Source organism: Pristis pectinata, chromosome 25, assembly GCF_009764475.1.
Source record: "Pristis pectinata isolate sPriPec2 chromosome 25, sPriPec2.1.pri, whole genome shotgun sequence".
NCBI lineage: Eukaryota > Metazoa > Chordata > Chondrichthyes > Rhinopristiformes > Pristidae > Pristis > Pristis pectinata.
The window spans coordinates 8,023,452-8,042,789 of record NC_067429.1 but is presented as its reverse complement, the minus strand read 5'-3'; the positions used below and the strand labels follow the sequence as shown (position 1 = coordinate 8,042,789).

General features: G+C 42.1%; 1 protein-coding gene across 1 annotated transcript; it reads right to left on the bottom strand.

The window, feature by feature from the left end:
* Nucleotides 1–598: 598 nt before the first annotated feature.
* scrn2 (secernin 2) lies at nucleotides 599–13,520 on the bottom strand. The gene is made up of 9 exons (XM_052038552.1): nucleotides 13,461–13,520; nucleotides 11,278–11,443; nucleotides 8,704–8,885; nucleotides 6,866–7,065; nucleotides 5,412–5,627; nucleotides 4,011–4,176; nucleotides 3,361–3,541; nucleotides 3,036–3,233; nucleotides 599–1,279 (listed from the first exon to the last, which is right to left on the bottom strand). Exons 2-8 carry the CDS (start codon nucleotides 11,440–11,442, stop codon nucleotides 3,075–3,077), a joined length of 1,269 nt encoding a protein of 422 aa, XP_051894512.1. The 5' UTR covers nucleotide 11,443; nucleotides 13,461–13,520; the 3' UTR covers nucleotides 599–1,279; nucleotides 3,036–3,074.
* Between the last annotated feature and the right edge of the window lie 5,818 nt (nucleotides 13,521–19,338).

The window sequence follows — 19,338 nt, the reverse complement described above, 5'->3', positions numbered from 1 at the left end:
TGGTCAGTCCCCATCCTGTGAGCCCAAGGAACTACGAGACTGTAAGTTCATTTTCATTCTCGTTCACAGGGACATGCCCTGGGCACCGTTGCAACGACCATACGAGGGGCTGTTCCAGGTCGTCAGAAATAATGGGTCCACCTTTATATTCGACACTGGGGGCAAGGAAGAAGTCTTCATGATGGACCGCCTCAAACTGGCCCATTTAGACCTACAACCACCAGTCGAGGTCCCAACATCGCAATGCAGAGGCCGACCACTTAAGCAACAGCTAGCACAGCCAGTGAACTTTGGGGACCTTATCGCCAGTTCTGGGGCAGGGGGTTGCGTGGTGACTCATCGTCCATGCAGGCGAACCGGCTCGGCGGTCGGGGCACGCGTCATCGGAGCGGCGGGACCCAAGGTGGCGCTGGGCTTTTGTCTTCCGCGAGCGACGGGGGAAAACCCCTGCGCGCGAAAAGATTTCGATGACGTAGCACGTACGTCATTTCCGTTTTTGGAAGGCAGGAACCACGTGGCTTAAAAGGCCAGCGCAAGGCGGGTAAATAAATCAGTCTTGTTCCACAGCTTGCAGACTCGTGTCTTTATTCTCGCATCATGGTAGCAGCCGCTACACAACTACCTTTTTTTTGTTAGTGGTCTTTAATTACAAGGGTAAAAAAAACAACAAGGGTAAAAAAAACAACCAATCAGGAAATTTTATCCCACAGACCCCAGAGACAGGGAGACGCCAGTAAATGCATCTTTTAAAAATATCACAGGATTATGTGGCAATTTAGTAGATTACACTTTCCTTCTAATTAATTCTGAAATGTACATGGTGTTCCCCAAGACATTGTATCCAGTTTAAAGGGATCCTAAGTAAATGCTGCAAAATTTTTCCTTAACTGCAAATGTTGAACCATTCCCAATAAGGAATATATTGCAAGACTGAAACAGGTAAAACTAAAGGGGTAGGAAACAAAACAAAAAATCCAACTTGCAGCAGATATTGTTAATTAGCTCTAATCAAGTTAGCTCACTGTTGAGCACTTCAGATAGCAGTACAATGTATGTCTGACCACCAGTCTGCCTGTAGGCAGTCTCTTAAGAATAGCAGCGACAAATGGCAAAATTGGCTCAGTTATCAATACAACAGTAAATCCATTGGGCAGATAAGTGCTTTTAAGTACAGACGTATGTGTGTATGCACGTATCAGATCTACAGAAACTAATGGCTCCAAGGAAGGCACCCATTTCCTTTGCTTCTGCAGATCAATGGTCTGGCAGTTGTCAACATCTGAAAATCAATACAAAAGAAAACATTATAAGGGGCAAATAGAAGAGGTCAACTGATTTTTCGATCATTGACAGTTTTTGAACAAGTACAATTTATTTTATTCCTTTCTTCCTGCAATTCTTCTAGATAGAGCTGAATATACTTGATTATCAGCTAGGGATATGAGAGCATGGTGGCTAAGTTCCTAGGCTAGTATCCCAAGGTTTGGACCAATAATCTAGTGATCCCAGGTCAGATTCCGTTATGGTTATTTGGGGGGGGGGGGGGGGGGGGGAGGGGGGGTTAAATAAATCTGGTGTAGACTGGGAACCACTGAACTGCAGAACAAACACATTTGATGAAGGGAAAATCTGCTGCTCTTGCCTAGCTTAAGCTCCATTTGTGCTCAACTCTTAACTGTCCTTAAAATTATTGTTCATTTTGTAGATGATTAGGATCAAGCATTGTTAATAATGCCCATTCCCTAAGAATAGCAAAGTAATTCAACCCACCTCCGTACAGTATTTTATCCTCACTTCATTCTTCTGTCCTTCTGAGAGTCATACTTGGTGAGTTACTCTAGATACTCTCATACTGGATACCCTTCTCCTAGCACTGCCAACCCCATTCTTTGTGCATGAGCAAAGTACACAAATCAATACACATTATAGCAGATTCAAACTTGGTTATTAGAGACTGGCGTCTCCTCCATACTTGTACCTTTCTGAAGTCTGGGATGCAAGTTAGGTACATGCACAGATACAAGATGCCTACATCTCCTCGATTTGTTTTTTTACATAAACTTAATTGGGAGGAATCACCTCTTGCAAAACTAAGCATACCTCCAAACCACAAACACTGTCATGCTCCAACTGCATTTGTCTGGGGATCTCTTAACCTTACAAGAAGATTAAGGCTCAGCAGGAATAAAAGTTAAACATCAGTTGAATGACTTAAATTTTCTGAGTTTTCATCTTTTAACATACTCTCACTGAGACCTCCTGAGTTTCTGGTTTCTTTGAATGGTGTTTCATGAAAAGTCACATTAAAAATTGCACCACGTTCCTGCAAATTCCCAGATGTATTGGTTAACTAAGTTGAAACATAAATTTTCATAACTAAGGAAACACTATGCATGGAATATTCACTGGATTTTGATTATTAACACTTCAACCTAAAGTGACTGTGAATCAGTGTGCTCTGACAAGATTGCAAAGGATGGCAAAATGGGTGCAATATTAGGTGGATTTTAACTTTAAACAGTGATGAAGGAAACTCCATGTGCTACCAGCAAGAGTCACTGTATAGGGGTTAGGTTTGCAAGTCTGACATTTTGACACCACCTTCCCCTTCATCTGTCCAACCTCCATATTTGCCAGGAAACTCTCTGGGTTTGGCACAGTCTCTGCTAATTTACGAAAATTACCAGCACTCTTCAGACTTGGGTTGGAAATCTGGGTCATAATCAGCAGAAAATCCGATCTATCATGTCATTCATTGCACCAGATATTTTGAGTCCCCATGATCAGCCTACATCACGTGCACCTCCTGTTCAGTCCGCACCTAGTTAGAGTTTGCAACCGTCCACCTGAAGAGTCTCAGAGTCAGCTGACCATCAGTACCCCCAGTTATATCTTCATTGTGTGCGCATAGGCCAAGAGCAGGTTCCCCCCACTCCATATGCAGCACCCATTTCTACACTGGATTGCCTGAAAGGACAGTCCCAGTGCTGAACATGAAATACATTTAAGGGATTAAACGAGCAGAGTAAAGGTACCTATGGTAGGATTTGTGAAGTAACACCACCCCAGAAGGTTTATTTGTAAAACTTGATCTCTGTGTCAACACAGTCAAAGAACAGATCTGCCATTTCTTCTGGATCAAAGGATCCTCCATTGGTCAACATATTCTTGATAGCGTGCAGTCCCTGCCTCTCAAGGTTCTGCATAGTCTGGTGCAACTTTACGCCTTGCTCCTGAAAGGGAATAAGAATTGGAGAATTAATAACATCTAATGGTAGAGAAAGCTGCAAGTCCAGTACCAAAGTCCGAAGATTATAAGAATTTTGTTACAGTTCTTTCCCAAATTAAAAGCAGCAGTACCTGTCCACTCTCCATTGTAGCTTTGGCTTGCTGATGTGCCTTGTACAATTCATGCCTACGATCTGGCCTGCTCTGGAACCGAGGCTGCCTCTTGACAGGGTCCTCATCACCATAATATGGAGAAATCACCATAGGAACTGGTGTTACATCATCAATGAAAATAAAGGGCTTGAAGACAGATCTATTAATAAAAGAAATATGAGTGGCAAAATGCAAAGGGAAACAGCAAGATCACTGATGATAGAATTAAATCATCAAAATATTGTACCCACCACCCCCCCCCCCCCCCCCCCATACACTTGAATAATGGTTTGTAAACCTTTTAAAATTTCTGTCCCTCTAGCATAGACATTAAAGGTAATCAGGTCAGTTCAAATGTAATCAATTCATTATGCAAATCACAAAGTGAATTCAGTTTTACATTTCTGCTCACATAGTTTTTACTAATTTTAGAAGTTTTCACTATAAGGCATTGCTGATGAAAGGTGTAACATTACAAAGAAGGATGTCAGTCAGATACCAAGATAAAATGGCAGAATCCTTCAATGCTACACTTTAATGCACTAGCACCAAGTTGTGCATTGAGAAAATGCCCACTATATGCACATAAAGCTGTTGCCGAGTGTGTTTACCAACACTGGGTTATTGACCTTGAAGGGTCAGGGGTCGCTGTAAAGAAGTGCACACAAGGCAAGTCATCATCTTGAGGCAGGATGGACACCATGCTGCCCATGGTACAGAAGGCCTCAGAGTCCATGCAGATTCCACTCTCCTTATTGCGTAGGATGTCCATGATCGTCTCTGCTTTAATGCTACCTACAGTGACATAATAAAGAAAACTTTTAGTTTCCTGAAAATGTGCAGCTCATCACATTTTCATTGCATTGTGTGTGGGTCTGTTATACATTGATTGATAGGTGTGACTGCTCAATAGCTCCAGTGCCATTGACATTGTGCTCTCTACCACTGGCACATTGTGGCTACAATGTGTCCTATGAAATGCTTTCCAGAGACTCGCCAAGACTTCAACTTCACCAACCATATGGGCAACTACGGAGACTGTAGGTGCTAGAATATGGAGCAACAAACAATCTGCTGGAGGAACTCAATGGGTCGAGCAGCATCTGTGTTCTATAACCCCGCCCACCCCTCGCCCTGTGCAGAGTCTGATCCATAGCAGAGCTGAACAATACAGGTGCAAGTCTAGATACATTCCACCAGCCCTACCACAGTGGAGATCATCACTCGTGTGCTTAATCTCCCTTTATCTTCCTAATCTCCATCAGGTCCATTTCCATCTGGATTGACTGATATTAAGCAGGAATAGAAAGCCCAGGGGAAGCTTCTGTCTGTGACCCCGAGGTACTATGTACAGCTGTGGCTTAATTGAAACTGTACCAAGCAGTCATCCTATTGACCTTGTGGTTTGTGTGGAGAGTATTGCATCAGGCAATGGCGTGCAGCCTCAGCCACTGTGCGATCATCTGGCTTCATACGCAATACCAGAAGTCAAAAACCAAGCAAGCTGACTTTTTCCCCTGCCTCTCTTGCACTTGAAGAAGCAACAAGAAAGATTTTCATTTGTATGACGCCTTTACAATCTCAAGCTGCTCTCTGTCAGGTACCTTTGAAGTGTAGCCACTTTTGTAGAACAGTTTAGCCAGTATAAAAAAACAGAAAATGCTGGAAATACTCAAGAGGTCAGGCTGCAAATGTGGGAAGAGAAAAAGAGTTAATGTTTCTGGTAAGAGACCCTTTGTCAGAACTTATGAAGGGTGAGAGTCTGACAAAGGTCTCTTACCTGAAGCACTGACTCTTTTTCTTCCCAGAGATGCAGCCCGACCTGCTGAGTATTTCCAGCATTTTCTGGTCTTTTTTGTTTAGCAAGAACTCCATTTGCCTCAGAATTGTATGCCCATTATCATCTATGTTGCTGTGTACAAAGCTTGGAGCCACAATAAATGCATTTCCATATGACATCAAAATTCACTTTCCTGATGACTCTAACGTGCAATAGCAAACTGCTTTTTGGGCTCACAGACTTTATTCACCTTCTTGCTTACGAAGCAGCTCCTGGCCTCCAGAGTAACGAGCCTTTGCAGCTTCCATTCTCACTGGTGGGTTAGTCGGAGAGAAAACCTGGGAGAAGTTGAACTCTCCCTCACCGTTCCACCATCCCTGACTCTGGGCATAATTCCGAAGGTCAGGATGCTCCATGTTGATCTCTGTTGTGATGGTCAGCTGGTTGGAGATATTTTTGGCACCTTCTGTTGAGTACAAAGAGCAAAGGAGCATAAAGGAACTGGGTACTTTCTTGGGGGTGTGTGTACAGGCTGTAACTTTGGCTCAATTCTCTCCTCAGTCATGCTGGGAACATTTCTACCAATGACTCTTGGTTGGCCATGCAAATGGCTAATCCTTCAGCAACAACCTTTTTTGAGAGAGCAGTTCATTCAATCCAAAGCATCATGGCTCACCTGATGAAAATCAAAACAGAATGCCAATGCTGGAATTCTGAAATAGAAACACAAAACGCAGGAAACACTCAGCAGGTCAGGCAGGATCTGTGGAAACAGACGAAAGGGGTTCAGTCTGAAATGGCAAGTGTTTCTCTTTCCAATGCTGCCTCACCTCACCTGGCAAGTGAATCTGGCATTTTCTGTTTTTAACTGACATGCCTGATTCTGGCTCTAGTCACATCCTGGGATACATACTCAAGGCATGGACAGCTAGTTAACAAATTACATATGGGATCTTAGTTCAATTTCTTTCTTCCCCATCAAAGTGTGCCAACGCCAATTCTACAGCAACCCAGGGCAAGATCAATTAATTCAACCAGTTACAGAGCAGGCCACTTAATGCATTTACCAGAGCACTTACGAGGACTAGTTGGTTTAATTGCAGATTGGAACTCAACCTTCCTGCAGCCACTGTGTAATTTCCAGATTCCAGAGGATGAGAAACGTAGAACATAATTTAGACTGAGTGCACCTGTCTACGTACATCATCACTACCTGATGTTTCCGTTTGTGGATGGTACACAAGTAGTAATTAAAGATGAATGATTTCAAGTGAAATACTGCAGGATCACAATTACAAAGTTGTGTATTTAGGCAAGTGATTTCACTGGAGGAGACTGGTATCAGAAAGAAATCTCCTGGCAGCATCCATTAGCTGTAAGTTGAGCAGGTTATAAGCAATGAGTACCTTGTTTCTGCAAACCCAACTGCATAGTATGAAGCTTTGACATGGGGATACCAATTTTACCATACTGTGGTCAAACAGTACCAATCTGTCCCCTATTATTGCAGTTTTAAATGACTCTACTAAGAAACAATTTAAAGGCATTTCCAAACCCTAGAGGCTTAGAAACAAATTCCCAATAAATTTGACTTAAGTAACATAGTATTTAGTTAAATCATTCAATGACACTTCTTTTCCTATTTACCATCAGATTATCAAAGTCTCTCGATTCACCGATATCAGATCTTTAACCACAGTTAACCTGTAATTTGCTGAGCAGCCCAGTATCTCCCAGATGTCTCCAGTACCCAGGCTTCTCTTCGGTCCACAATCAGAAATGTATTATGGTAGCTGAATGCTTCCAGGGACTCCTTGCAGTTCCCTCCCTGTCCATATTGTTCCACCAGGGAGGTGAGAACATCCAGAGCTTCTTTAGCAGTGGAACCTCTCTCCAGTCCAAGCCTAACAGAAGAATGGGAAACAGGCATTAAAAAGGGCAAGAAGGTACGATTTATACCATTTACAAACACAGCGAGGAAAGTGTTTGCTGAACATTTCTTTGAGGAGAATCCCAAATGTCAAACTCATTATAAAGTCTCACATAAACCTCACTCGTGTTTACTTATCGGATTCCAACACTAGTAGCCTTTTGTCTTCTTGCTCATCTCCCTCCAACCTTCACACCCCTCCCCTATCTTACTTATTCATTGCTCATATAAACTAGATGCATTGTGATCTAGATGATATTACCATGATTTGTTTGCAATCAAGATCGAAAAAATCTGTCCAACACTTATCAAGTGGATAACACTTAGTTACAAATGAAAGGACTGCCAGTAATGTTAGCAGATAAATGCATTAACAAGTTCTTAAAAAGACTTGTTTTTAAGTAGATCTTTTCACAAGCTTGAAGCATGTTCATTTATTTGAATACAAGTGTTAACTAATTTCAAATCATTTAATGACAAGTAACAGACAGACAGAGTGGAATTTTGCATTAACTGATATTTAAGTAACAGTGGTCAGAGAACTCACAACCAAGTATTCACAAATCCAAATACTACCACGGTGAGCTGTGAAATTAAATACAATAAAACTGGTCATTCATGGTTAGGGACGAAAAAAAAGGGCATTGAACTCAAATCAACTGGTTTGTTAATGTTCTTCAAAAAGAGAACTTGCTATTCCTATCCCATCTTGTCTGCACATGATTCCACAGCCACACCACAAAGCTGAAGTAATATTAGCTTGCAAAAGTTACCCAATCCCCAAAAAATGAATTAGCCAGTTTTCTTTTAGAAAAGCATATTCCTTGCAGTAACTCGAGAAGAATAAATATCAAAACCTAGTTGTGCCCGAAATGGAGCCTTTCACTCAAACTACCCTACAAGAAATAGAAGTAAAAGTTTGCCAATCTTGACCAACGAGATTCTACATAAAACACTACAGCACAGTACAGGCCCTTCGGCCCACAACGTTTTGCCGACATTTTATCCTGCTCTAAGATCTATCTAACCCCTTCCCTCCCACATAGCCCCCTATTTTTCTATCATTCATGTGTTGAATGATTTCAAATGTTGAAGAAAGGACATGGCCCTACACCTTCCGACAAGGTAGCTTGCTTGAATGGTATACATCCACTATTCTAAACATTTATCCCCTCCACCACCAGTGCACAGGGGATATCATGCACATATAAAATCCACTGGAGTTGATCACCTAGGCTACTCTGACAGCACATCTTAAACATGTGGCTTCTACCACTAAGAAAGGGAAGGGCTTTAGGCACATCGAATACTATTACTTGCAGACTTCCTTTCTAGTTGCACACAATTCTGATTTGGAAATACATCAACACGACCAAATCCTGGAACTCCCTACCCAGCAGAATGGTCAACATAAGGGATTAACACCTCTGAATGGCAAATTAATGCTGGCCCTGCCAATAAAGCTCAGGTCCTGAATAAAAAAAATGGTGTAAATTACAAACAAAATTAAAACCAATGGGATTATTTTCTAAATGGAAAAATTGAATAGCATCATATTTCATATTTAAAACTAAGGACTTGATACCAAACAATACAAAACAGAAGCTTCTACCTGACAAGGTCCATTCCAAGCAGAGCCTCCTTCTCACTGATAGGCTCTTTGGTCCAAACAGCCTCATTACCAATGCAGATGCTGTGCTCGTTGGCCCCCATTTCAGCTCCCCATAACCAGGCTGGGCGACTGAGAATCACTGCATGCGTTTTCTCCACCTGCTCGATTTCAATGTATGTGCACTGTTCAATAAAATAATAACATGAAAATATGGGTCCTTTGCTTTCATGAAATGAGCACACAAGAGAAGAAATACAATGCATGTTTTGCAACATGGCAACCTCTTGTGAAAATGGTACTTTTTGGAAGATTCAGTCTGATTTTGTTGTTTAAGATGATTAAATGATTTAATTTTGATGCACGGAGAAAAACAGTGGAGGAATCCAGCACAAGGAAATACAACCTTAAAATCAGCCCTTTTAGTCATCTTGTTAGGAAATATCTTCACAAAAAAGGGATGTAGAAATTTGGAATCCTCCCCCACCCTCCAAATAACATCTATTGAGGCTGTGAGCAAACTGAACATTTTGAAACATAGATAAGAGTATTCAGGCAGATCAGAGGAGTTGAGGTACAGATCAACCATCATTTAGCTAAATGGAAGACGACTGAGGAGCTGTACAACTTATTTCTGTTCTTATGCACTGTTTTAAGGAACTCGGTAAAGGTGTACACCATAACTACATTTTAACTGGAATATATTGGAAAAGTGTTACATAATACATTTCAAGAGTGAACACTCAGTGAAAAAGGTAAAATCAAACTGCCTTGTACAATTCAGTTTCTTTTGAAAGAAAGAGTAAACAGCTCCTTCTGTTGGTCTGCAGAACTCAGTATTGACCATGGACTCCACACATTTCCAAGCTCTGTTACCTTTAGTAAGTAGATAGTTGGGAGAGAGGAAAGGGAGGAAGACATCATTGATCCTTGATTAAGTTATGTCCAATGGAGGCAACTACCAACAAACTTTGCGGCAATGTTAATAACATAAAAACAATCAGAGAAATATTTGGTGCAAGTTCTACTTTCACCTCCACAACTTATCTCAAAGACTGCTTGTCCTTGATGTTGAAACTAGTCACCTGAAACTGCAAGATTCATCTCTTCTTTAGTGCTACTAATTTTCACCATGCTATGATTCTATGATAGTAAAAGCCACTAAGTGTACAGAAAATCTGTACCATGTAATCTTCTACATAACAAGACAAAAAGCTGCACAAGTCCCGCAGAATAATTCTCAACAAGTAAAGGACCATTGAACTATTGCCGGAGAATAAGATACATAGGAAATTATAGTGTTACAAAGGTCTGAACTTGAGATCTTTATGAGAGCCATCAATATGTATCAAAACCTTGAAAATGCTAGCAATGATTGTACTTTATTGTTTGATGTGATCCCTGAAAATTCCTCTCACTTATTTTAAGTATCATTAATCCAAATGGATCAATTTTTCCATTAATATAGTGGGAAGAGAAATGGTAAATAAAAGCATTAAGTATTCATGTAGTAATGTAACTCACATCAACTCCCATGGCTCTATAAGGCCATTCTTCAGAGCAGATGGAGAGAGATTGAATGCATCTGGATATAAGATGCTGATCAAGTTTTGCAGCTAAAATTATAAAATACTTTTAAGCAACTTGGAAAAGCCATTAGGCTCAACAATTCTCTTTGCATTAGTTTCCATTCAAATGGCACCTCGTTCCAAAAGTGTGTTTCTCACAGCTATTTATAATGTACCTTTCACAGTTCGGTCCAACTGTGTACACAACCAAATTTATATTCTCGCCCAACTCCCACACATTTTCTCTCAAGGCCCTCACAAAAATTGAGATTGGATTCCAGGGAATATGTTTGAACAAAAACCCATCTAATTCTCAATTAGCAGACTGGGTATAACAGTGAAAGTGCTTGGTTTTCGCAGTCCTACAGCCAAGGATAATGCTGTTTGTGTTTCTGAGAAAAGCCTTCCACTTTAATTTTATCATTAAGTTTCAGAAAGGGTTGGCAGGGAAGATCCCAAAGTGCCATTTTCTCTGGCTGGCAAGTCTAGAACTAGGATAGTCTTAGGATAAGAGACTGGCCATTTGTGAATGAGATATTTCTTTACAGATGGGGGAGGGGGGGGTTGCACATTTGTGACCCTTCAGACCCACCTTGGGTATCCACAAGGTTGAGATTAATGGATCATTGGACAGTACGGGGTTCAGGTTCAGGCGGAAAAATGGATTTGAGATACGAGGTCATTACCTTACTGAGTGGGGAACGGAGATGCCTAGCTCGCTTCTATTTTTTTTTATACTCATATGTCTCCAGTATAGAGCCTGAAATATTAATCCTACCTCTCCTCCACATGAAATATGATTTAGAAACAAATATGAGCCATTCTTTGCTTTTGTGAAATAGACACAAAGGAAGATATGCAAATGCCAATCTCTTCATAGATGCTGTTTACCCTTCTGACTATTCTCATCAGTTTTCATTTATAATCAGCAAGTCATCGCTGGACTCCTTATGTACGAGGAACTTGCTGGTCTGATGATGCAGTTAAAGTGCAATGCTCAGTCTCTTACCTCTACCTTGGAGCCTTTTGCATGTTCAGCTGCAGGAAAGTAGACCACTTCCTGGACTTCATCCCGGGGTCTGTCCGAATTTTTCCCAAAAATCACTTCTTTCCTTTCGGTAGCCGGAGGGAGAGCAATAAAACAGTCACAGGAAGAGGGAACGCTGGCTGCCATTCTGTAGGGGAGGGAGACATGACACCAACGTCTGTACTACCTACATGCATTGGATTTGGAACACAAAGGCTTAAACTCGTGCTCTCTTCTCCATGCCAGTCATTATTCCTTCAATGTCTCTGGTTTGAAACTCCACAATCATCCTTAACAATGACCCACAAGCATCTTCTCAAGGGCAACTAACGTTGAGCATTGTCAATCCTATCACGGCATCAAGATTCAAATTCATTTAAAAAAATCCAAAAAGGCAGAGTTATCATAACATTTTAGTCCGAAAATTTACTCCAGAATGAATGGTCACCTCTCCCAAGCAGCTAACTGCAGAGAGTTGTGGACACAGCTCAGCACATCACAGAAACCAGCCCCCCTTCCATGGACCCTCTCTACACTTCTCGCTGCCTCGGTAAAGCAGCCAACATAAATCAAAGACCCCACCCACCCCAGACATTCTCTCTTCTCCTCCCTCCCATTGGGCAGGGGGTACAAAAGCCTGAAAGCACGTACCACCAGGCTGAAGGACAACTTCTATCCTTACGGGACTATTGAATGCTCCCCTAGTACAATAAGATGGACTCTTGACCTTACAATCTACCTCATTATGGTCTTGCACCTTATTGTCTGCCTGCACTGCACTTTCTCTGTAACACTTTATTCTGCATTCTGTTATTGTTTTCCCTTGTACTACCTCCATGCACTGATGTGATGAAATGATCTGTATGGATGGCATGCAAAAATATTTTTCACTGTACTTCAGTATATGCAACAATAATAAACCAATTTACATGGCCACAGTATTAATACATCCAGTCCAAAACTTATGTGCTGTCACTGTTAACCAAGGCAGTTATAAATCAGCTGGAGCACCCATTTGTATGGAAGAATCAAAATAGAATTATCCTTCCTGCTCCTTATTCCATCCAGGTGATTACTCGGATTGGGTGCGATACCTCCCACAGTTGCAGATCTTGCTGACACTAACCATTAAGGCTCAGGCAGGGAAGATGGGCCTTTGGGCAGTTTGATAAGGCACTATAGCACGGGCAAAGTAATGACGTTATTTCAACACACACCATATCACCCCACATTTGAAAACCTTTTTTTAAAATAAAGAGCACAATTAATAAATTACAAAAAAAGTAGTTTCTACAAACAGATGAACTCTAGAAACCTGGCAGATCCCACCCACTTGTATAACAGAAATAATACACTTGCCTTATTATAATACCTTATTGGACCTGAGGGGTTTAAAACCAATTAAGAACTTTTTGTCGCTGTTGTGGGAAAAACAGCCGCCATGTAGCCCACGGCAGAAACCCACACGCAGGAACATGAATTAACAACCGGATAAATCTGATGAGGCATAAATATTTGTAAGGAAACGGCGAAGAACTCCCCGGATCTCGTTGGAACAGAGGCTTGGGAGCTTCCAGCCATCTGAGTGGGACCTGGTTTAACATGCGCCCTTAAGGCAGTACCTCCCACAGTGTAGTCCTAGACCGGGAGGGTCAGCCCGCACCACATCTCAAATTACTGGAGTGGATCCGAATCTACGACCTTCTAAAGGAAGAGGCAAGAAGGGTACCAAGACTGACAGGGAACGGGTCTCTCTGTACCGACCATGACCGGAAGTGTGACTGTATCAATCCTTAATGGCTACAGTAACAGATCAGTGTCAGTTTCCAGCTGTTCACCGGGCCCAGACAACCGGTCACACCCGTGACAATCAGCCTTTCAATTCGCAGGCTTTAGCCCAAATCCTTTTACTGAGGAGAATAACAGGATTGCAATTGCACCTACAGAACCACATTTTACCATGAAAAATACAAAAAGCGACAATGAACCGCTAAGCGGCAGCCAGGCCCTGCAAACCCCATTGCACCTTGCAAATGACAATGCAACACGCCCCTGTCCTGCAACTTTCTCGGCTCTCAGACACTGGCTCATTATATTTGCTTTGGCAGTCAGTAATAGCAGACTAGGGTAGAAAATTCAGCCATTAACCCAGATGATTTCCTTACCTCGCTTAGAAAGTCCCAGCGCCACTCAGACTCTCAGATCAATTTCTCCCTCTCGCCTTCTCGGTCAGCTGACAGTTGCCGTAGTATTAAAGTTAACCCTTCAGATCCTGTGCTGTGGCCTCTGAAATAGAAAGCTTTCATTAGTAGTTGCACTCCCTCATTGCAGCGTAGAAATAACACACACATCAGGACGTTCTGCATTTATTTTTAATCCCTTAACCCCTTGGGATCCACGAGATGACACGAGATCAACTCTATCTCAGAATCTGTCTGGGACTTCAAACCTTCCCAAATTCAGTTTAATGTGGATCAGAGATTAGAAATCCACTGTATTTTGGTATCGATAAGAGGTACCACACGAGTGGAATCAGAATCATATTTATTATCACTGACTTATATGACGTGAAATTTGTTGCTTTGGAGCAGCAGTACAGTGTAAAGACATAAAATTACTACAAATTACAAAAATAAATAAATAGTGCAAGCAAAAAGGAATAACCAGGTAGTGTTCATGGGTTCATGGACCATTCAAAAATCTGATGGCGGAGGGGAAAAAGCTGTTCCTGAATCATTGAGTGTGGGTTTTCAGGCTCCTGTATCTCCTCCCCAATTGTAGTAACAAGAAAAAGGGATGTCGCAGATGGTGAGGGTCCTTGGTGATTGATGCCAACTTCTTGAGGCACCGCCTCTTGAAGGTGTCCTCAATGGTGGGGAGGGTTGTGCCTGTGATGGAGCTGGCTGAGTCTACAACACTCCGCAGCCTCTTGCGATCCTGTGCATCCTGTGCTAATCTTAATGTTGATCAGAGTAAACACACATTGAATCATAGCAAACATAATCCATGCAAGTGTAATTAGATCAAGTTCACCATCACCTTCAGTGAGTTAGCACAACCCTTGGCCAAATGTGCAAATGAATATCAAGATTAAGACCTCAAACCCAGCGTGAAGCTCATGGACAATGGGCAGCTGTGATTCCTGCCCTCTGTACGTTTCTGAGACTTGGACTATTTATAGCAGGCACCTCAAGGATCTGAAGAGGTTCCACCAACACTGTCTCTGTAAAATCCATCAAATCCATGAGCAAGATAAGCAAACCAAAGCCAGCATCTTCTCCCAGACCTTGAGAACCACATTACACTCAATCAGCTCCATTGGGCAGGTTACACTATTTGCACAGCTGACACCAGGCTCCTAAAACAATTCCGTTCTGAGCTCAGTCACAACAAGACAGTGCAATTGATTCATGGATGTTGTTAAAGCCACCATGACCAAGTGCAACAAGACTCAAGACAGAGGAGCAGCATTTGAGGTCCTCGAGTTTACATGCTGGAAGCCCAGTGTAAAGGGTTGCCCCACCTCCCTAACCACCAACTGTAGCAGAGTCAGCAGGTGCCCCCTTGGCCTCATCACCCACCTCAGAACCCACAGAATTTTTTTTAAATTTCAAAAATAGACTTTATTTATAATAAATAATATATACAATGAAGAAACAGTACAAAAACTTCTACATTCATGGTCGTTATATTCAGTAGAGTAAACTTTTAAAGAAAAACACACAAAAAAATAGCACCATTGTCACTCATGTGGCTCCCTGAGGTGATACCCCTTTCATTGTTCAAGGGGCTTCCCCACCCAATGCCACCCCTCCATGTGCGGTAGTGGAAGGAGCTCAGACTGTGGTCCTTCTCCACAGAGACTTAGCATTGTCTGCACTGAGCTTCAGTGCATCCCTCAGCACGTACTCCTGCAGCCTGGACTGTGCCAGTCTGCAGCATTCCCCTATGGACATCTCGCTGTGCTGGAAGACCGACAAGTTTCAGGCACACAAAGGGCGTCTTTCACTGAGTTGATGACCTTCTGGCAGCACTTGATGTCTGTCTCGGTGTGTGTCCCTGGGAACAGCCCGTAGATCAGAGAGTCCTCTGTCACACAGCTGCTGGGGATGAACCGGGACACGGACCCTTGCATCCATCTCCATACCCTCTTTGCAAATCCAGAGTCTGCAAAGAAGTGGGTGATCATCTTTTCCCTACTGCAGCCATCCTGAAGGCAGTGTGTGTTGGGGTTGATACGTCATCTGTGCAGGAAGGATCTGACTAAGATGGAATTGGAGTGAAGGCAAGTCATCCTTGGTCCCAAGGGATTGTCTACCAAAAAGGGAGTTAGGACAACATACCATGATTTCAGCACCTTTTGTGTCAAAATGACTAACACTGGAGAATTTGGAGAAAAAAGTCTGCAGATGCTGGAAATCCAAAACAAAACCAAAAATCCCTGGCGCATGACCACTCAAAGAGGAGATGGACCGTTTGGGATGGCGTTGCGAATCTTGAGTCCCTTCATCGTGAGGACACAGCCCTGTGTAAATAGCAAAAGGAGGATACTGCCTTAAAAACTTCTTATTCATCTGCCCTGTTAGACACCCCCTGCCCCACGTGTCAAAGAGTCTGAGAATCTCATACTAGCCTCATCAGTCACCTCAAAACTTACAAAGCCAGTGGACATATACTACTTTTGAACAAAGAGTTAATCCTGGGCCAATATTTAGCTATCCGTCACCTCACCAGAGCAGATTAACTGGTCATGTTATGGCTTGTAAGAGTTTGTTGTCTGTAAAGTAATTGCCTCATTTTTACATTGGAAACACTGCTGGGGTGTAATCAAAGGTGCTAAAGCAATGCAAGTCTCTCTGCCTTTTCTTAAAAAAAAATTCCCATATCTCCGCCATGCATAATAAACCCCCTTTATCCCAATTGTATGTCTCAACACCAGATTCTAAACATCCTAAAATTATTTGTAATGTTCTGCTGAATTTTCTCCAAGTTGTTTGTAGGAAGGTCTGTATCTTTAATTGCCAAAATCTGGAGATCCCAAATGCAATCACAGAGGATTGGCAACTCTGCTGGAGACCGATTGTAGATCAGATCAACTCACGTGGTCAAAGCCATTGAAGATAACTGAGAACATTCGTATTTTTCAGTCATGTATTTATCCGTTGGGCCATTGGGAGGAGCTGTTTCCCTGAGATTTACCTCCAGGTATTTAAGAAGGGATTAGAGTATCTAAAAACAGAATTTACTTTATTGTCTGTCAGTTTATATTTAACTGAGCACCTGCAAACAGCATTGTTGGATAAAGAACAAAAACAGCAAAGGCAAATTTATGAAGAAGGAAAATTGGAGAATTTAGGTGAAATTCCAGAGCAAGTCACCAGTGAAAAGAAGGTATTAACGCACACAAAATGCTGGAGGAACTCAGCAGGTCAGGCAGCATCCATGGAGAGAAATAAACAGTTGACGTTTTGGGTCAAGACCCTTCATCAGGACTCCTGAAACATCGACTGTTGATTTCCCTCCATAGATACTGCCTGACCTGCTGAGCTCCTCCAGTATTTTGTCTGTGTTGCTCCAGATTCCAGCATCTGCAGAATCCCTTGTATCAAGAGGAGTTATTAGATGCCTTAAAGTTAGATAAATCCCCAGAGCCTGATGAGATGTATCTCCATAGGAGGCAAGAGAGGAGATTGTTAGGGCTCTGACAAAAATTTTCATTTCTTCTCTAGCTGCGGGTGAGGTGCCAGATGACAGGGAGACAGCAAAAGCTGTAGCTTTATTCAAGAAGGGCTCAGGGATAAATCAGGTAATTATAAGCCAGTGCTTCTAACGTCAGTGGGAGGGAAATCATTGGGAAAAATGTTGAGGGACAGAATTAGTCAGCATGGCTTTGTTAGGCAGAGATCCTGTCCGACTGATTTGATTGAATTTTTTGAGTAGGTATCTGAGTGTGTCAGTGAAGGTAGTGCAGTTGATGTTGCCTTCATGGATTTCAGTCAGGTCTTTGACAAGATTTTGCATGGAAGACTAGTCCAATAGGTGAGAGTCTATGGGATCCAGGGCAAGTTAGTAAATTGGATGCAAAACCAGCTTAGTGATAGGAGATGGAGGGTGATGGTCAAGGAAGCCTGTGACCAATGGTGTACTACAGGGGACTGTGCTTGAACCCTTGCTGTTTTTATATACAATAACAATATGGATATGAATATGATCAGTACATTTGTAAATGACAGAAAAATCAGTGGTTGTGAGACAGTAGAGGGCAGTTGAAGAGTTGGTAAGATGAACAGAGCAATGGCTAATGGAATTTAATCCTGAAAAATTGAAACAATATATTTTTGGAGGACTAATGTAGCCAGGATATACACAATGAATGGTAGGACCCTAGGAAGCGCTGAGGGGAGAGGGACCTCAGTGTACAGGTCCAAGGATTCCTTGAAAGCAGCAACACAGATAAGGTGGTCAAGAAGGCATACAGGATACTCGCCTTCACTAGACAAGGAAGGGAATATAAGATCAAGAAGGTTTTGGTACTTCTGTATAAAACATTAGTTAGACTACAGCTCGAGTACTGTGGAGACACAAGAGAGACAACAGATGCTGGAAATCTGGAGCAACACACAAAATGCTGGAGAAACTCAACGGGTCAGGCAGCATCTATGGAGGGAAATGGACAGTCAATGTTTTGGGTTGAAACCCTGCAACAGGACTGGAAAGAAAAAGGAGAGAGAGCTGGTTAGCGTATTGTTTGCAGTTCTGGTCATTGTAATGTAGGAAGGATTGTTTCCCTTGGGATGGAGGAGGTGGAGGTGGGGTAACCTGAAAGAGGGGCATAGAGAGTGTGGATAATAGGATACCTTTCCCCATAGCAGAGATGTCTCAAATTGGACCACATTGGTTTAGGGTAAAGGGTAAAAGATTTAGAGGGCAGCTGAGAAAGTATTTTTTCACTGAGAGGGTGGTTGGAATCTGGAATGCGCTATCTGAGGGGGTGGTGGAGGCAGGTACTTTTTAAGTATCTTGATGAGTATTTGAATCACCAATGTGTGGAAGCCTATGGACCAAATGCAGGTAAATGGGATTAGTGTAGATGAGCATGTGATGGTCACCATGGACTTGTGGGCTGAAGGGGCTATTTCTGTGCTGTACGATTCTATGACTCTATGCTTTTTGTGCTGATTACAATTCACACTGTTAGAAATGTGCCAGGACACAAATTCAGATTAAAAGTCTCACATTTCAACCTGACAACCATTAACATATCTGAAACTAATTTTGTCTGGCTGATACATAGATTTGTCAAATATTTTCCACAACCCTGTGAGTACGTTTAACTTTCACTTCCTTGCTCTGTCCTCCTGTGGATAGACAGCTGTACGCCACTAACACAGCTGACAATTATAATCTCCTCAGAATGCAGCTGAAGTCAATTTTTATATATTATGCACAACAGACAAAGCATTTATAATTAAAGGTATCAGTGGAAGAATGGCTATAAATTATTTTGTCCTGAATTTTAAGACTAGTATTAACTCCTCAGTGCAGGGCCTGGGCAATATGAATTGTGTCCTTTGCTGGTATCACTGACGACATCAGAGGCCATGCTCTCAAACAATGAATTTCACCTTCTCTAAAATGCTGTACCAGTTTTCTCCAAATTGGATTCACACAGTGTGCTCCTGAGTTTAATCATACCACTTGGATTAGTTGCTACAAGGAGAGCCATTTTTTCTTCAAAGGAAGAAGGAATTTTGTCTTAGGCTGAGCAGTTTGATAGTTGTTGGCCTAGGATCAGTGGCAGCATTTTTTGATTTTGAGTCAGAGGCTGTGGCTTCAAATCTCACTCTGAAGACTCTTGAGCACATAATCCTCTGTCCAAGTGCAGTACTGGGGAAGTGCTGCATTATTAGCGGAGTCATCTTTCAGAATATATATTAAACAAAGACTCTGGTTACTCTCAGGCAGATGTGAAAATTCCATGGTACTATTCAGAGGAAAGCAAAGAGAGGCATCCTGATAATTTATCACTCTTCGTTAAAAAAT